At 51.2% G+C, this 14,650-nt stretch overlaps 3 protein-coding genes across 6 annotated transcripts in view; 2 read left to right on the top strand and 1 right to left on the bottom strand.

The window, feature by feature from the left end:
• The window catches only part of EPS15L1 (epidermal growth factor receptor pathway substrate 15 like 1), a 216,548-nt gene that overhangs the window by 103,700 nt on the left and 98,198 nt on the right, over positions 1-14,650 (bottom strand). The gene's annotated exons all lie outside the window — the stretch shown is intronic.
• On the top strand, positions 1,347-10,582 carry TPM4 (tropomyosin 4). 4 transcript variants are annotated; one of them, XM_061355864.1, is made up of 9 exons: positions 1,347-1,671; positions 4,119-4,244; positions 7,031-7,164; positions 7,440-7,557; positions 7,866-7,936; positions 8,153-8,228; positions 8,746-8,808; positions 8,889-8,958; positions 10,109-10,582. In XM_061355864.1, exons 1-9 carry the CDS (start codon positions 1,558-1,560, stop codon positions 10,189-10,191), a joined length of 855 nt encoding a protein of 284 aa, XP_061211848.1. In that variant the 5' UTR covers positions 1,347-1,557; the 3' UTR covers positions 10,192-10,582. The 4 variants fall into 4 exon arrangements, with proteins under 4 accessions (XP_061211848.1, XP_061211847.1, XP_061211850.1 ...); XM_061355863.1 differs by lacking the exon at positions 10,109-10,582 and adding an exon at positions 9,461-9,686 and having other exon boundaries at positions 1,348-1,671; XM_061355866.1 differs by lacking the exons at positions 1,347-1,671; positions 4,119-4,244 and adding an exon at positions 4,898-5,090.
• RAB8A (RAB8A, member RAS oncogene family) lies at positions 10,703-14,622 on the top strand. The gene is made up of 8 exons (XM_061355867.1): positions 10,703-10,917; positions 11,068-11,128; positions 11,315-11,375; positions 11,616-11,693; positions 12,032-12,121; positions 12,719-12,784; positions 13,245-13,295; positions 13,708-14,622. The coding sequence occupies exons 1-8, from the start codon at positions 10,794-10,796 to the stop codon at positions 13,798-13,800; spliced, it is 624 nt and encodes a 207-aa protein (XP_061211851.1). The 5' UTR covers positions 10,703-10,793; the 3' UTR covers positions 13,801-14,622.

Raw genomic sequence — 14,650 nt, forward strand, 5'->3', positions numbered from 1 at the left:
CGCGCCGCCATCTTGGTGCTGCCCCTGCACAGCCCCGGGGGGCGCTCCCCGGCAGCCATCTTGGGGGGGGGAAGCGCTGTGTCAGGGAGCGGCTGGGGCGGAGGGTTTGGGTTTAGGGTGAACGTTGTTTAGATGTTGGCTCGAAACCGCTTTAAATCCCTCACAAAAGGCAGCCTGAGCAGCCTCGGGAGTGCTTTGACAGGCCTGGGGGTGCTTTGATTGTGGTTTGTGCAGGTTGTTCAGGGCCAGGTTGGACGGGGCCTGCTCTAGTGGAAGGTGTCTGGAGGAGCTTTAAGGGCCCTTCCAACCCAAACCACTCCGTGATTCTATAAGGGAGTCTTGTGCCTCTGGTACCTCCTCATGATGTGGGCAGGGAATTTGGGCTGCAGAGAGCAGAGCAGAAGCAGGAAAGAAGGGATGACAGGGTTAATGGGGCCTGAATTCAGGAAGGAAGGGGAGGAATACGAGGGCATGCGGGTCCGGGGCAGGAAAGGCAACAAGAGCTTTCCTCATGCACTGGGAAGGGAAGGTGCCCTTGCTGCAGTCAGGACAAAGCAGGTACCGGGCTGGGAAGCTAAGCAGGAGCATATGAAGGGATGGGAGAGGGCAGCAGGGGGCATGGGGATGTGGTCAATAGGACTGCAAAGCAACCAGGGCTTGTCCCGACGCCATTGATGCCCTTGGTGGTGTCCTCTGTGGAGCTGCTCCTGATGCTCTTCCCAGAGCCTGCTCTTGCGTTGCCTGATAGAAGGTGACTCCTTCATGCAGCAGAAGGAATAATGGATGGTGCTCATCAGGCTGCGGCTCCAGGTGTGTCATTGGGTTTCCTAAGGGTTTAGTGAGTGAAATTGCAAAGACGGGCACTCAGACTCGCTGACTGCCTTTGAGCCTGAGCTCAGTATCTGAATCTGACTCTGTTATGTATTTATACCATTACAGATATAGCTAGTTCCTTAACAGCAGTGCTGATTTTCACAGGAAAAGGAGAAAGCACATGCACAAATCCTGCTGTCTCATCACACAGCCTGCATGTTTCGAACATAAATGCATGTATTCATGTTGGAGTAATCCAAAAAGATCTTGTCCTTCAGAGTCCTATGCCATTATTATAAGAAGCCAGGCCATCTCCATAGATCTCTTGGGCTGTTTCACTGCTCTGCAAACACGGAGGGGTGCTAATAAGCTTTCTTTCAAGCATGTGTTCAGATGTCAACACTTTCGCTTCTGTCAGAAGCTTAAAAATGGAAACAGTTTTCTCTTTAAGAAAACAGGACCCAAATAAGGAGATGATGGAGTGGTGAAGATTCCTCTAGCGAGTCTGTTCCAGCTCATTCCTTAGAAAGGCTGTGTGTGAAAGCTCAGAGAAGGGGCCAGTAGATCTGGGCTTTGTCCAGGGGTCCCTGGGTTTAAAGCTCTCTACAAGCACTTGAGCTCATTTTCCCTGTGACCTGGCTGGGTGCAGCTTCTTGCTCTGCCCAAGCTGTTAAACCCCTCAAGCTTTCCTTTTGGGACTTCTTTTAGTGGCGTGACAGAGACAACCCTACCCCTGCTGCCAGAATGGAAGCTATCAAGAAAAAGATGCAGATGTTGAAGTTAGACAAGGAGAATGCCATTGACAGAGCAGAACAGGCTGAAACAGATAAGAAGGCAGCTGAGGACAAATGCAAACAGGTAAGAAGGAATAACCCCACGGGTTGTGCATGCACTGTGGAAATAAGTTTAACAAGATGGTGTTGCAACTTTCTGATTCAGGAAACGACATCATGTGAAGCCAGGTTTTCTGTTAAGCCTCTTTTGGAGTCTTTCTGCCTCTTTTTGATGTTAGGCTCATTCAGCCTGCCTGGGTATTAACTTCTCTTTTCAGCCAGCTGATTCTTTGCAAAATTAGCACTACTTGCAGATTATTGAGAGGGTTTTGTCTGAGTTTTCTTGAATCTGACACAATCACCTTAATTTTCTTTTGATTCCATGGACAAGGCATTACATAGTCAAAATCAAAGCTGTGTACCTTGAACACCTGTAGGACAAGCGTTAATACCTCCTGAAGAGGCAGCTGTGTCTAAATATTCACTGAGCCTCTCCTTGAAATGAGTTAGTGATGTTCATTGGGTAGAGCTGAGTATATAGAGTGCCCTGTAGAGGTGCCAGCTGTGACTCAACAGTGTTACTTGTTGTTAAGAATAATCAGACAGGTCTTAATTCAGAAGCCTTTAATTGAATTTTAGTGATATCGTTCTCCTTTTGCTTACCCATGTTCTTTATTCTGGGGGTCTACCTCCTGTTTGAGCCACAGCATTTTCAGAACGATCTCGAAATGTAAGCTGTTTCTTACAGTACTTCTCGTAAAATCCCCTTGTCTTTGCCTTGTGCATTCTCTAAATGTGGCTGCTTCTGCTACATCCTCCAGGCTACTATAATAAGTAGTATTCATTTGGCCAACTGTTTCTTATGTTCAAGTTTAGTTTGAGAGCCTGGATGATAGAACTAAACTTTCACCCGATACCCATTCGGCTAAAGCAACAGAAAAACATTTCCAGAGGGTCAGCTGCTGTCTTCCCCTTTGCCCCCAACATAAGGAAAGCTGCTTGCCTCCTCCATGTCTCTACAGGAAGGTGCTGCAAGCTGCACGCTTGTCACCCCACGTATATAGTCCCTATTTCTTTCCTAGCTTCAGAGGTGTTGATCAGATGCTGTTTCTGTTGGGCCTCTGTTCCACCCACTAATCTTCCTGCACTCAGTAACAGCCACAGCAGACTGTTCTTCAGAGCAGTTAATGGTGATTGAATGCTTAGCCTTCCTTTACATTTAGTCCTCAAACGTGATTTCCTACAGAGTGATAAATGACACACTTGTGGGACTTTTCAAGTATCTATATGAGGATAATTCACAATGAAGAGCTGAAAGAGAAAAATCAATCTTTGATCCTACCCCTCTTTTCTGAGTTGTCTCAAATCTTTCAGCTTTCTTTTTTTCACTCTATGGGCACAGTACTTGAGTAGTTTTTTAATGGCATGCACAAAGGCAGCATCAGCTCCTTCATCCTGCTCACTGTCCCGCTGTTAAAGCATCCAAGCAAGCACAGTCAGTTCTCTCACACTGTCTGGTTACTCTGAGTAAAAGTATAGCAACATCACAACAGTCAAGAATAGCACACTACCAAAAATGCCATTCAAGCTATCCTTGAAGCTAGAATGAAATCAGGCAGTGCACTCAAACACAAACTATTTTGAGTGAACTATTTTGATAGACTACATTTATGTGAAGGCAGAGCTAAATGGTTAAATGGGTTTCTCTCCAGACTGAAGTGTTTTGTATTGCAAATGAAATGATGGAGCAGATGGGTTTGCAGGCACACCCTTATCAGCAGCAAGCCTCCTGATAATGTAAATTCTTCAGGGAGCATGAGACAGTTTGTCATTAAACAGTCTCCTGGCAGGTTATAAATAGTTCCATTCTCGTGTTGTACTGCCTGGATTTATATGGTATGGAGGAGAAAGCTGGACTTTGCAGGAGGATGGGGCATACCTTGTTGGGCCCCAGTTAGTCAGGGAATAATTGAGGCTGGAAGGGACCTCTGGGGTCACCAAGTCCCACCTCCCACTTACAGCAGGGTCTGCTCCTGCCTGCTTCCAGAGCATCTCATTGGTCTTGAAGTGTCCTGGACAACATCAAACGATGATTAGGGAATGGCCAGTAGCTATACAGGAATTTCCTGATAAATCATCAGGTAGTGTTGGGACAAACACAAGGACTTCATTTAAAAACCTTTACAGTTACGCTGTAAAACTAACTGGTGCAGGGTGTTGAGTCCAAAACAGAAATGAGGTGAAAAAGGACTTATACCAAGTTATATATTAAACCAGGTCCTCTATGTGCTGTGGCAGGGAATGCTGCCCCAAGGATGGTATGTTTCCAGTGATCCTTCCCTGGCAACTGCTACAGGTCCTTCTCAAACTACTTGCCCCAGGAGAACTTTGATCTAGTCTTTTGTGACTCTTTGTATGTTATGTTAGGTTAAAAGTGATAGTAAAGGGAGGTTTTAACCATAGTAAACTGGAATTGTTCATGGATCAGAATGGTCACTTTGTTGTGTTTTGGGGTTTTTTCTCTGTTGACAGGTAGAGGATGAGCTGATGGCTCTGCAGAAGAAGCTGAAAGGAACTGAAGATGAACTGGATAAGTACTCCGAGGCGCTCAAAGATGCCCAGGAAAAACTAGAGCAGGCTGAGAAGAAGGCCACTGATGTATGTACCTAAAGCTAGTGTTTGTCTGGAGCTACACTGTATAGCTTGCGCTACATAGGTAGTAGTGATTGTAATCTTTGTATCACAGGAGATTGCTCAGGGGATAGGGAAGGCAGTGTTACATTGTAGGTACATCAGTGCCCTGTCTCCAGGGCCAAAATGAGCTGGGGTTGGATGAGTACCCGAAGGGGAGCTTGTAGTGCTGCACCCTCAGGGGTGTTTGAATGGGGCTGGGGGGGGGAAGAGGTGTCATGGGTGGAAATTCATGAGGAAAGCCTAAGGAAACAGACGGTGATCTTGCAGGGGGCTGGGCCAGAAGCAGGGATACCCTGCGGCGTTAAGGATGCGCTTTGCCTTCGGCCACGTCGCAGGCTGTTGAGGCAGGCCCAGCGCGCAGCGGCTCGCTCTGCCGGCACCGCGGGCGGGTCTGGCTGCGCGGGGTTCCCCGGCTGAACCCCACCGCTGGGGGGGGCGGCCCGGGAGCCCCGGGACCCCCGCGGGATGGGGGGCGAGGGGGCGGGTAACGGGCGGGGCGGGTAACGGGAGGGGCGTCCGCGGGCGCGCCCGTCCCGGCGCTGCTTGCGCAGACTCCTCAGTGCTACGTCACCGCCCCCACCTCCAGCGGCGTGACGTCATCGGCCCATTGAAAGGCGCGGGGCCGCGCGCCGCCACGTGCAGCACCTCCGCGCCCTGCCCGCCGCCAGCGCCGCGCCCATGGCCGCGCCGAGCTCCCTGGAAGCGGTGAAGAGGAAGATCCAGTGCCTGCAGCAACAGGCGGATGAGGCGGAGGATCGCGCCCAGGTCCTCCAGCGGGAGCTGGACCTGGAACGGGACCTGCGGGAGAAAGTGAGACCGCCCGGGCTGCCTGCTCGCCTCTCTCGGTCGCTCTCTCCCGGGCTGCCTTGCTCCTTCCTTCCTGTCTCTGGCTCTCTCTCGCTGGGGCGTGCCGGGCTCTCTCCCGCTCCGGGAGCGCGGCTCGGCTGCCGCCTGCCTCCACTCCTCGGCTGCCCTTCTCGCTGCTCCGCTCCGCAAACTCCCCGCGGAACCCGCCGGGCTGCCGCCACGCCTCTCCCGCACCGACCCCCGGGGGGCGCGGGGCATCGGTGGCCGTTCGGCCCCGGCCCCGCTGCTTGTCGCGCTTTGGGGCTGTTTTCCTTCGGAAAAGGCGTTGCGAGCACCGGTCGGCATCCGGGAGCGGTTGTGAGATTAGTAGGAAATGGCTGTTTAATTAGGAAAAAGCGCTGCATGACAACGAGAGGGGAGTTCCCGCCTCTCGGCGCCGCACCGCTGGCTCCAGCACAGCTGGGAAATGTCCGAACTGCTGAGAAATAACTTTCCCTCCTGGTGTTCACAGAGCAATGAGAACTCGCCGCTAGTGAGCGGCTCTCCAGGGGCCGGACAGCTGGTTTCACTTAGATTTGTGTGTGATCGGCCTTCCCGGCATCTTCCTGCTATTTTATCGCATGTCAGCGAGTTAGTTTTACCGTATAAGGACTGCGGGCTGCTGCTGGGAGAGGTGGAGCCAGAACTCCGGCTTCCCAGTGCCCCGTCTCCACAGCTTTGGAATCTTGCTTAATTAAACCGTCTTAAAAGTGGCCCGGCTAGTGGAAGGAGCTGAAGGCAGCCCCGGAGCAGCTGCCAGTTTTCTCCATGATGGATGCTTTGTGTGTAAATCGAGAAAGTTAAACACACAGCACTGGGTAGAAAACAAATGAAATGCTGGGTAATTGATGACTACAGGAATCCTGGGTCAGCTTCCATTTGGATCAGTCACTGAAATCCTTTCCAAGATGGTGCAGCTGCAAATGGAAACCACTTCCTCCAGCTTAGGAGCAGCGGTCAGGAATCAGTCAAGTTATTTTTCCAAGCATTTAACATAAAGCATCAAACAAGGACCCTTCCAGGATCTGTAGCCCAAAAAGTGTTTAAGAGTTACTAATTAAAAGCTAATTTAATCTATGGCAGTTGTGCCCAGACTGGGGACAATTCAGTGCACAAACTTGGAGGTTACTAAAGTAGGGCTTGATTTCCTTCAAAGAACAAGCATTTAAAGGAGCAGTGTAGTAATAACCACCATGTATTTAGAGACACTGAGTTGTTGATGTTGGCTCCATGTGAGCAGCTCTCCCAGCAGCCTCCATCTCTTATCAGGTCTACTTTTTAAACATTAATAGTGTCTCCAATTAGTCTGCAGTTTATTCAATAACATAGAAACAGATCTTCTTGTTAAGAACAGCCTTCTGCTTAATCCCTTAACTACTACAGGAAGCAGTGAAAAGGGGAAGTGAACTTATTTTAAGAACACACCTCATTTTTGCCCTATTTATGTTACAAAGCTGAGGGTCTCACCCACACTGAGGCCAACAGCATCTGCCCAGCTGGGCACATAAAGGGAATGAAATGGCTTTAACCAGGGGCAGGGGAATCTGCTGTGAGGTTCTTGGAACAATCCATGATGGAAACAGTTCAGGTTTTAACTGTGGAATCCAGCAGGGTAGATGCAGCACCCGGATCTGAAAATACTTCTCCATGGTGTTGAGTCCTTTGTTGTAGGGCAGGAATGATAAGTACCATTAGGAAAGAAAGGAGCAGCGCATACTTCATACCTTTAAATTCCTGAGATGCCTTTGTTTAAGCAAACGAAAAGCAGCCCTGGGAAACAGAAAGTTTCCTCTGTGTGCCCAGGAGAAGCCTGCCCAGGTTGAAGGGAACATGAGTTGAGAACATCGTCAGAGCGTGAGAGTGGCTTGTCCATGACCTGGGTCTGGTGGTTGTATTCCCAACAGGCTGAAGGGGAGGTGGCAGCTCTGAACAGGCGTATCCAGCTTGTGGAAGAGGAGCTGGATCGTGCCCAGGAGCGGCTGGCCACAGCCTTGCAGAAACTGGAAGAGGCCGAGAAGGCAGCGGATGAGAGCGAGCGGTATGGGCCCTCCTTCTTCTTTCTTGTAGAGCAGAACAATGTGAATCAAATACTCCTGTATCATATAGTAGCTGCATGTGCTAATTGTGGATGGCAGGTCAGAGACTCAGAACTTTCCTATAAGCTTGAACAAGTGATTCTGTTAACCTTGAGGAATGGGATGGTGTGGGCAGAACAGGATATTTTGGTTCTAAGTATTGAATTCTACGTAGTACCTTTGAAATAAAAGGGCTAAAATGCTTCTACATTAACCACCCTTGCTTTGACTTCTGCAGAGGAATGAAGGTTATTGAGAACAGAGCAATGAAAGATGAAGAGAAAATGGAAATCCAGGAAATGCAGCTGAAGGAGGCCAAGCACATCGCTGAAGAGGCTGACCGCAAATACGAAGAGGTAAAAGGGCTGAGGGAAGGATTAAACACACGGGAGGACCAGGAACAGCTTTGTTACTCTTCATATTACTCGCTCCTTGTACACTCCTCACTGCGTTCAGCTTGGGAACGTGCCCAAAAGGGAGCATTTTAGATGTTTAATACTAAAAATGCCACAAAAAATGTAACTTATTTGTGGAAAAGGCTGCCCTGGCTGTGTGTGTTGGTGTTAACCTGATTTCTTCAGTCAAAAGGGAATCACGAGCATGGTGCTGTGAAACACCTAAGGAATTCCAGCCTGGCTCTAGAATGGTCGTTTTCTCTCCACAGGTTGCCCGTAAACTGGTTATTTTGGAGGGTGAACTGGAAAGAGCTGAAGAGCGTGCAGAGGTGTCTGAAGTGTGAGTAATTTCAGCTACATGGAAGCAGTTTAGAGCATGGTGTATTTCAGTAGGAAAGCCTATTCCTGGTAGGCACGTGTGTCGTGTGGGTAGAAAAGCTGTTTTGTACTGTGTGCACCCAGTTTTCTCCATTCAGACTGATTACAGTGACTGCCTCCCTTGTATGTGAAGTTGTAACAGGGACAGTAGTAATTTTGTCTTCTTTTTTTCCTGTAGTAAATGTAGCGACCTTGAAGAGGAGTTAAAGAATGTCACCAACAACCTGAAGTCTTTGGAAGCTCAATCGGAAAAGGTGGGTTCTGTCACTAAATGAAGGGACAGGGGCACTGTTGGAGCTTGTACATAAACTAGAGGGACAGTGAAGGGCTGCGCTGCCCAAACCCAGAGCAGTCCTTGGGTGATTCTCTGCAACACAACTTTGAGCCTGTCCTTTCCCACACCCCCCCCGGCTGCTCTCAAGTTCCTGACCTTGCTCTTTTGGGGGGGGGGTTTCCCTTTTCATAACACTTGATTTCGATAATCAGGCTCTGGAAGGCTTCATGCTCTCACCTGTTCACCTCTTTCTGCGCTGCATGGGCACTTGTGCCTGTTAAAGGACAAGATGATAAGGAAGGGACGTGAACATCCCCCTTCTTACAATGGGGGTTTATGGATCGGAGTCTGAAATGTCTCTGGGAGGAGGAGGGAAGTGTGGAAGAGATATTTGCAGCTTGTGGAAAAGGAAAAGTGGTTATAAATAGGTCAGGGCTTCATAAACATGCGTTATTGTTGCTGCAGCTTCCCTTAAAGAGTGTTTATTGTTTTCACAGTACTCGGAAAAAGAAGACAAATACGAAGAAGAAATCAAGATTCTCTCTGACAAGCTTAAAGAAGTAAGTTTGTGCAGCCTCAAACTGCATTTTGGCACCATGCTTTTAACAGCATCCAGTTACTTGATTTCATTTTTTTCTAGGCTGAAACTCGTGCTGAATTTGCAGAGAGAACTGTTGCCAAACTGGAAAAGTCTATTGATGACCTGGAAGGTACGAAATCACTGGAGTTGCCTTTGAAAGTGGGCAGGTTCCAATCAAAACAAAATCCTGGGAGCGGGTGGTGGATTGTGTTGGGCAAGGACAGTGGAATGTGTTGGGTGTCAAATGTCCATCAGTGCCCGTAGGCAGAGGGAGTTCTCCTGATGGAGGTTCTCTTTTGAGAAGCGGCTAAAACTGACCCAGATTTGGCTATCTCAGATGTGGGGGTTCCCGGGCCCTTCTGGTGTAACTGAATCACAACATCCTGCATTTCATAAGTGAAAAACGATCAGGTTAAAGAAAGGGAAGTGCAGGGGAAGCTCCTGCTCTGCAGCTCGGGGTTTCCTGCTCTGTACTGTGCTGAACTCCGCATCTTTCTTTCTCTTGTTTCCCTCCCCAACTGCTTCCTCTGCTGCCTCGCCTTCCCTGCTGCACATCTCTGCTGTCTGCCTCTTCTCTGGACTGTTTTTCCACCTCTCTTGCTGCAACCTGCCTCCTGCCCTGGGGCCGATAGACGAGCTCTACGCTCAGAAGCTGAAGTACAAAGCCATCAGCGAGGAGCTTGACCATGCTCTCAACGACATGACTTCTCTGTGACCTTCACCTGGGCCGGGCGCTCTGCCCTCCGCGTCTCTCACGTTTTCCTTGCCTGTAAAACCTGTCCCTTCTGTGCAGCAGCCACAGGCGCCCCTTCTGCCTCCTCTGTAAGAACCGAGCTCAATAAAACCGAGATACCTCGACCTCTCCGCTTTGGGCTTTGCTTCTCTACAACTCTCCTACAACCCACAGCAGTGGCACTGATCATGGCACCAGCACATGCAAGTGGTGCCGGGGCAGGACCCCACACTTGGGGTGATGTTGAATCATTGCTCCTAAAGACACGCATAGCAGCAGAAAGCTCTGAGCGTGTCCAGTGTGTGCTGGCAGTGCTCCATCTGCTGGGTTAAACACCTTTGAGGCAGCAAAACCCCTGAAGGATATAAATCCCATGTTAATTATGGTACATGACATGTAAGACATGTACAAAAGCCTCACTGACAAAGAAATGGGTCCATTTTGTGAATGCAGTTACAGCGGAGTCCCAGACGTGAAGGTAAGTAATCCTGGGGTTATTTAAAGAGAAAATAACGTGGTTTAAGTCTTGGTTTTCCTTTCTTCCTAGAAAAACTCGCCCAAGCCAAAGAGGAGAACCTGGGCTTGCACCAGACACTGGACCAGACGCTCAACGAGCTGAACTGTATATGAAACGGTGCCAGACGCCCGCGCCGCCAGGCACTGCCCCTTCCACCCGCACTTCCCGCATCGTCCCCGCACCCTGCCAGAACCAATAAGTTATGGACAGTGCAGCTGCGCACGAGGCCTCGGTGCCGCCGCGCCCCAGGAACCAGCCCGGGCTCCTCCTGGGGCAGCGGCTGCCACCGTGCCTGCAGCCTGCAGGAGAGCGTGAGCCGCACCCGGGGCCGTGCACCCGCCTGGTCCCACTCTGTGCCGGTCCCTGCCAGCGCGGCCACAGCTCTCGCTCCCGGTCCATCGGTCGTTTCTATACAGCCCCGGTAGAAGCCGTCCCTGTGCAGTAGCGTCGCCCCCGCCGCGAGCCTCTCACCAACGTTTCATATTAAACCGTTTCTCACAGTTACTAACGTGTCTTCGGGGCCTCTTTGTAGCGTTTCCGTTCGGGTGACGTCACGCCCGGGCGTGACGTCAGCTCACCCGCCCCGCCCTGTGAGGCCTCTTCCGCCCGCAGCGGGGGCGCCGGCGCCGGGCTCTTCCCGTCAGAGTCGGCGGTGACGCGCGCCGGGCTCAGCCAATGAGGGCGCGGCGGGCGCGAGGGGGCGGGGCCCGCGAACATGGCGAAGACGTACGATTACCTCTTCAAGCTGCTGCTCATCGGCGACTCGGGCGTGGGCAAGACCTGCGCGCTCTTCCGCTTCTCCGAGGACGCCTTCAACGCCACCTTCATCTCCACCATCGGTGAGCGCCCGCGGGGCTCGGCGCTCCCGGCCCGGCCGCCCGCGCTCCGTGAGGCCGTTACCGGTTTGCTCCGCCGGGCAGCGGCGGGGGAGGGCGCTCGGCCCCCCCCCGGGGCTCCTCCGCCCGTGACCTGGTGCCTTCTTTTTGCAGGTATTGACTTTAAAATCAGAACCATCGAGCTGGACGGCAAGAGGATTAAGCTGCAGATATGGTAGGAGCCGTGTCCGGGTCGGTGCGCGGGGGCCACGTTCCTGCGAAGTTTTGGTTGCGTTTGTGCTCTTTGGGAGCTCTTAGAACCCCAAAGACAGCTCCAGTGCCCCCAGTGACTCCAGCGGTTGGTGACTGTGGCCGCTGTGTGCCGGTGGTTTGCGTGACCCCCGTGTTCTCTCTGGTGCAGGGACACCGCCGGGCAGGAGCGATTCCGAACCATCACAACCGCCTACTACCGGGGAGCCATGGTAGGAGCGTGGGGACGGGTTCTGTATTCACCCCTGTGCCGGTGCTGGGGCAGGGCCCCTCCATGAGCACGCGTCCCGGGCACCTTCTGTGGCCGAGCAGCCGCGGTTGTGTTACGTGGAACCGTGACCCAAGGGTTTCCACAGGAGCTGTTGTTCAGTGGCTCCTTTGTGCTGTGAAAGGGGAGCTTTAACTCGTGTTCAAAGGAACACCCGCTGAAGCTGCCTCCTTCTAATCTTTAGGGCATTATGTTAGTCTACGACATCACCAATGAGAAATCGTTTGAGAACATTCGGAACTGGGTCAGGAATATTGAAGAGGTAATTTCTGTTTCCTCACTGAATGTTAAATTTGGTGTTTCTGCCTCCGAAAGTGGTTGGAGCTTTATTGCTTCAGATGGGTTGAGCTTCTTTTGAATAGTGACTCCTGGAATGTCATGGTGAACAGTAACTGAGGGGTGGATGAGGGACCCGAGGGGTGATGTGTTCCTGCTGCTGCAAGTGGTCTGGGAGTGGTTGTGATGCAGGACACCCACTGGGACATGGGCTGTAGGAACCTGTAAATCCCTGGGAGGTGCTGAGCACCCGCACCTCCAGGGCAGGGCCTCTGTGTGTGCCTGGGCTCCCAGGGCAAAGCCTGTGGTGTGTTTGTGTCTCAGCACGCCTCTCCCGATGTCGAGAAGATGATCCTGGGGAACAAATGTGATGCCAATGACAAGAGACAAGTGTCCAGGGAGCAAGGGGAGAAGGTGAGTGCTGCAGCATCACCGCCTCGCAGCGCGGGCCGGTCCGGGGGTGGAAGCAGCCGTCGGTGTCGGGCCTGGGGCAGTGTTTCCAGGTGGAGCTATCGAGCGTTCCCCAAGCTGCAGCTGCAGTGCCTTGTCCTGCTCTGATAAAAGCTGGGTCTGTGGGAAGGGTTCGTGTCCATTCTGTGCTCATCATGTGCCAGGCAACGGCCTGGAGGTTTCCTGAGCCAAAAGGAAGAAAAGGTTTGCTGGAGGTGGGCATTGAGGAAAGGTCTCTCCTTGGCTGAAAGCTGCTGAGATGAGGAGGCCGGGTTGTCTTTGCAGCATCAGGTTGAGGTCGAGATGGTACATTTGCACGCTGCAGATGCTACAAGACTGACAAGGTGTCCATGTGAGAGCAAATACACCAGAGAAAGGAGCAGATTAGAGTGTAAAGCAGCCAAACAGAGCCAGTGGGAACCGATGCTATCAGGAAGGAGATTCAGTTCCCAATATTTGCAGCTTGTTCTGCTTGAGTAAATCCCCCCATTCCCATGAATCACACTGGGGGGGGGGGGTTGGAGTTGTTCCTGTTCTCACCTGCAACCGGTTTGTGTGCAGCTCGCTGCCAGCTTCGGGATTAAGTTCATGGAGACCAGTGCAAAGGCGAATATAAACATAGAGAACGTGAGTACCGGGACCCCCCTTGCACACCCCTTGGCTTCTGCAGACAGGGGGTGGGAGCACTCGGTGCTGTGTGGGACTGTGAAATGTCCTGTGAAGACCTTGGTTGCCTAACATTGTGCTCCTTTATTTAATGTGGGACGTGCCACAGGGGGCTGAGAGCAAAGTGAGAACCTTGGCTCGCGTCTTTACATCACTGCTGTCATTGATAAAGGGCAACGCTTTCCTGCTCCATAAACGTGGGCCTGCAGGTGTTTCCTGTGCAGGGTTTTGGGCTCAGAAGGGAGGTTTGGAGTTGGAAAAGGAGCATTAAAAACCCAGAGGAGGGGGAGAAAGCTGAGAACTTGGCTCTTCAGGAGCTTGGTGTACATAGAAGCTTGGGAATGCAGCTCATTGCTAAGCAGAAGTGTTCCTGAGTACATCTTATTTGCCATGTAACACCCAACTGTTGCGCTCGCTGCAGGCATTTTTCACTCTGGCAAGAGATATCAAAGCGAAAATGGACAAGAAGTTGGTGAGTAACTTTTATTTCATCCACATTGTATTTCAATGGGAAACAACCCCAAAGCCAAAGAGTGCGGAGGAAATATTTTGTGGTGTTTTTACATGGGGAGTGCACCAAATGTTAGAGGAATTAGTTCTTAGTTTTGCGAAGCCAGGCTCTGACCTTGGCTTACCACCAACTGTCTGTGCAGTGCAGGAGGTGGGTGCAATGGGGGAGGTTCTGTGTTCTCTTGAAGGGGAGGGCTGTAGGTTTGGGTGTTGTTGTAGATTCCTACGTGTTTGAGCATTGACTGGGGGCTTTTTATCCTGGCTGCCTCTGAGCCCATGGAAGGCAGGAGAATGGGGGCAGCGGGTGCTAGAGCTGGAGGCAGCGGCTGCAGTTCTCTGATGGATAAGTAACAAAATACTCTTTGTGTCTCCAGGAAGGCAACAGCCCCCAGGGCAGCAACCAGGGCGTCAAAATCACCCCGGAGCAGCAAAAGAAAAGCAGCTTTTTCCGATGTGTTCTTCTGTGAGGGACACGGCCTTACCCCGAGCGGCTGCTCCCTGAGCTGGACTCTGCCTGTTGCGAGCGGGCTTTCCTGTGGCTGTGGACTTTGCATTCTCAACCCTGTCACGTCGTGACCGTACGAGTAAGGAATTGCTTCTTTTAGGAATTGTCTGACTCTTCAAGTTTGGAGATGAACCAAGTTTATTTCAGTGAGATTGCCCCGGGGCGTGTTGTCTAGCAGAGGGAGTGCAGAGCACCTGGGACCTGTGCTACAGCACCTTTGCTGGCAGGCTTCTACCTTCTGGTTTGTATCTGTGATATATCCAATGTGGACAGATGAAGTTACAACCAAAACAAGAAATGGAAACGCCAGTACTAGTGAAGTACGGGTATGTGTAGGTGAGACGTGTGTGTAGCCACGTCTAGAGGTGCGTATAGAGCTGTTGCTTCAAAACAGCAAAGAATTGTGCTGTTGTGAGCAGTAGAGGCTTGTACCTTCTTGGAAGGTAGAAGGAAGCTTTCTGGATCTCTGCCTCTTGGCTGCTATAGAGAAAACCCCTTTATCTGCCTGTTACAGTTGTGTCACTGTGGACAATCTACAAGTACTTTTGAAGTTAAAAAATAACCCTCCTCAAAAGAATCTCTTATTTTTTTAAGAAACCAAAGTGTGCTGTAAATGGAATGGTTCCTTCCCGGCAGGAATTATCTTCTCCTTGTTAGACGTGACTGCTTTATTAAGTACTCCAGATGTTCAGACATGTTTCAGAGGAGATGATGGCTAGAGCAAGTCCCGTGCAAATGGTCTGTGGTCTGTTCTTAGAGAAACAGGCCTTGGTTCGGGCAGGGACACTCAAGCATTCTGGCTTCTACTTCTC

Source organism: Neopsephotus bourkii, unplaced genomic scaffold (genome assembly GCF_033783945.1).
Source record: "Neopsephotus bourkii isolate Nb327-2 ecotype Australia unplaced genomic scaffold, CSIRO-AGI_Nbou_v1 NB_838, whole genome shotgun sequence".
NCBI lineage: Eukaryota > Metazoa > Chordata > Aves > Psittaciformes > Psittacidae > Neopsephotus > Neopsephotus bourkii.

Coding starts and splice junctions, on each gene's coding strand:
- RAB8A (XM_061355867.1), top strand. CDS start 10,794: ATGGCGAAGACGTACGATTACCTCTTCAAGCTGCTGCTCATCGGCGAC. Junction 11,129..11,314: donor AGGATTAAGCTGCAGATATG/GTAGGAGCCGTG, acceptor TCTCTGGTGCAG/GGACACCGCCGGGCAGGAGC. Junction 12,122..12,718: donor CCAGGGAGCAAGGGGAGAAG/GTGAGTGCTGCA, acceptor GTTTGTGTGCAG/CTCGCTGCCAGCTTCGGGAT.
- TPM4 (XM_061355864.1), top strand. CDS start 1,558: ATGGAAGCTATCAAGAAAAAGATGCAGATGTTGAAGTTAGACAAGGAG. Junction 4,245..7,030: donor CTGAGAAGAAGGCCACTGAT/GTATGTACCTAA, acceptor TATTCCCAACAG/GCTGAAGGGGAGGTGGCAGC. Junction 7,937..8,152: donor CGTGCAGAGGTGTCTGAAGT/GTGAGTAATTTC, acceptor TTTTTCCTGTAG/TAAATGTAGCGACCTTGAAG.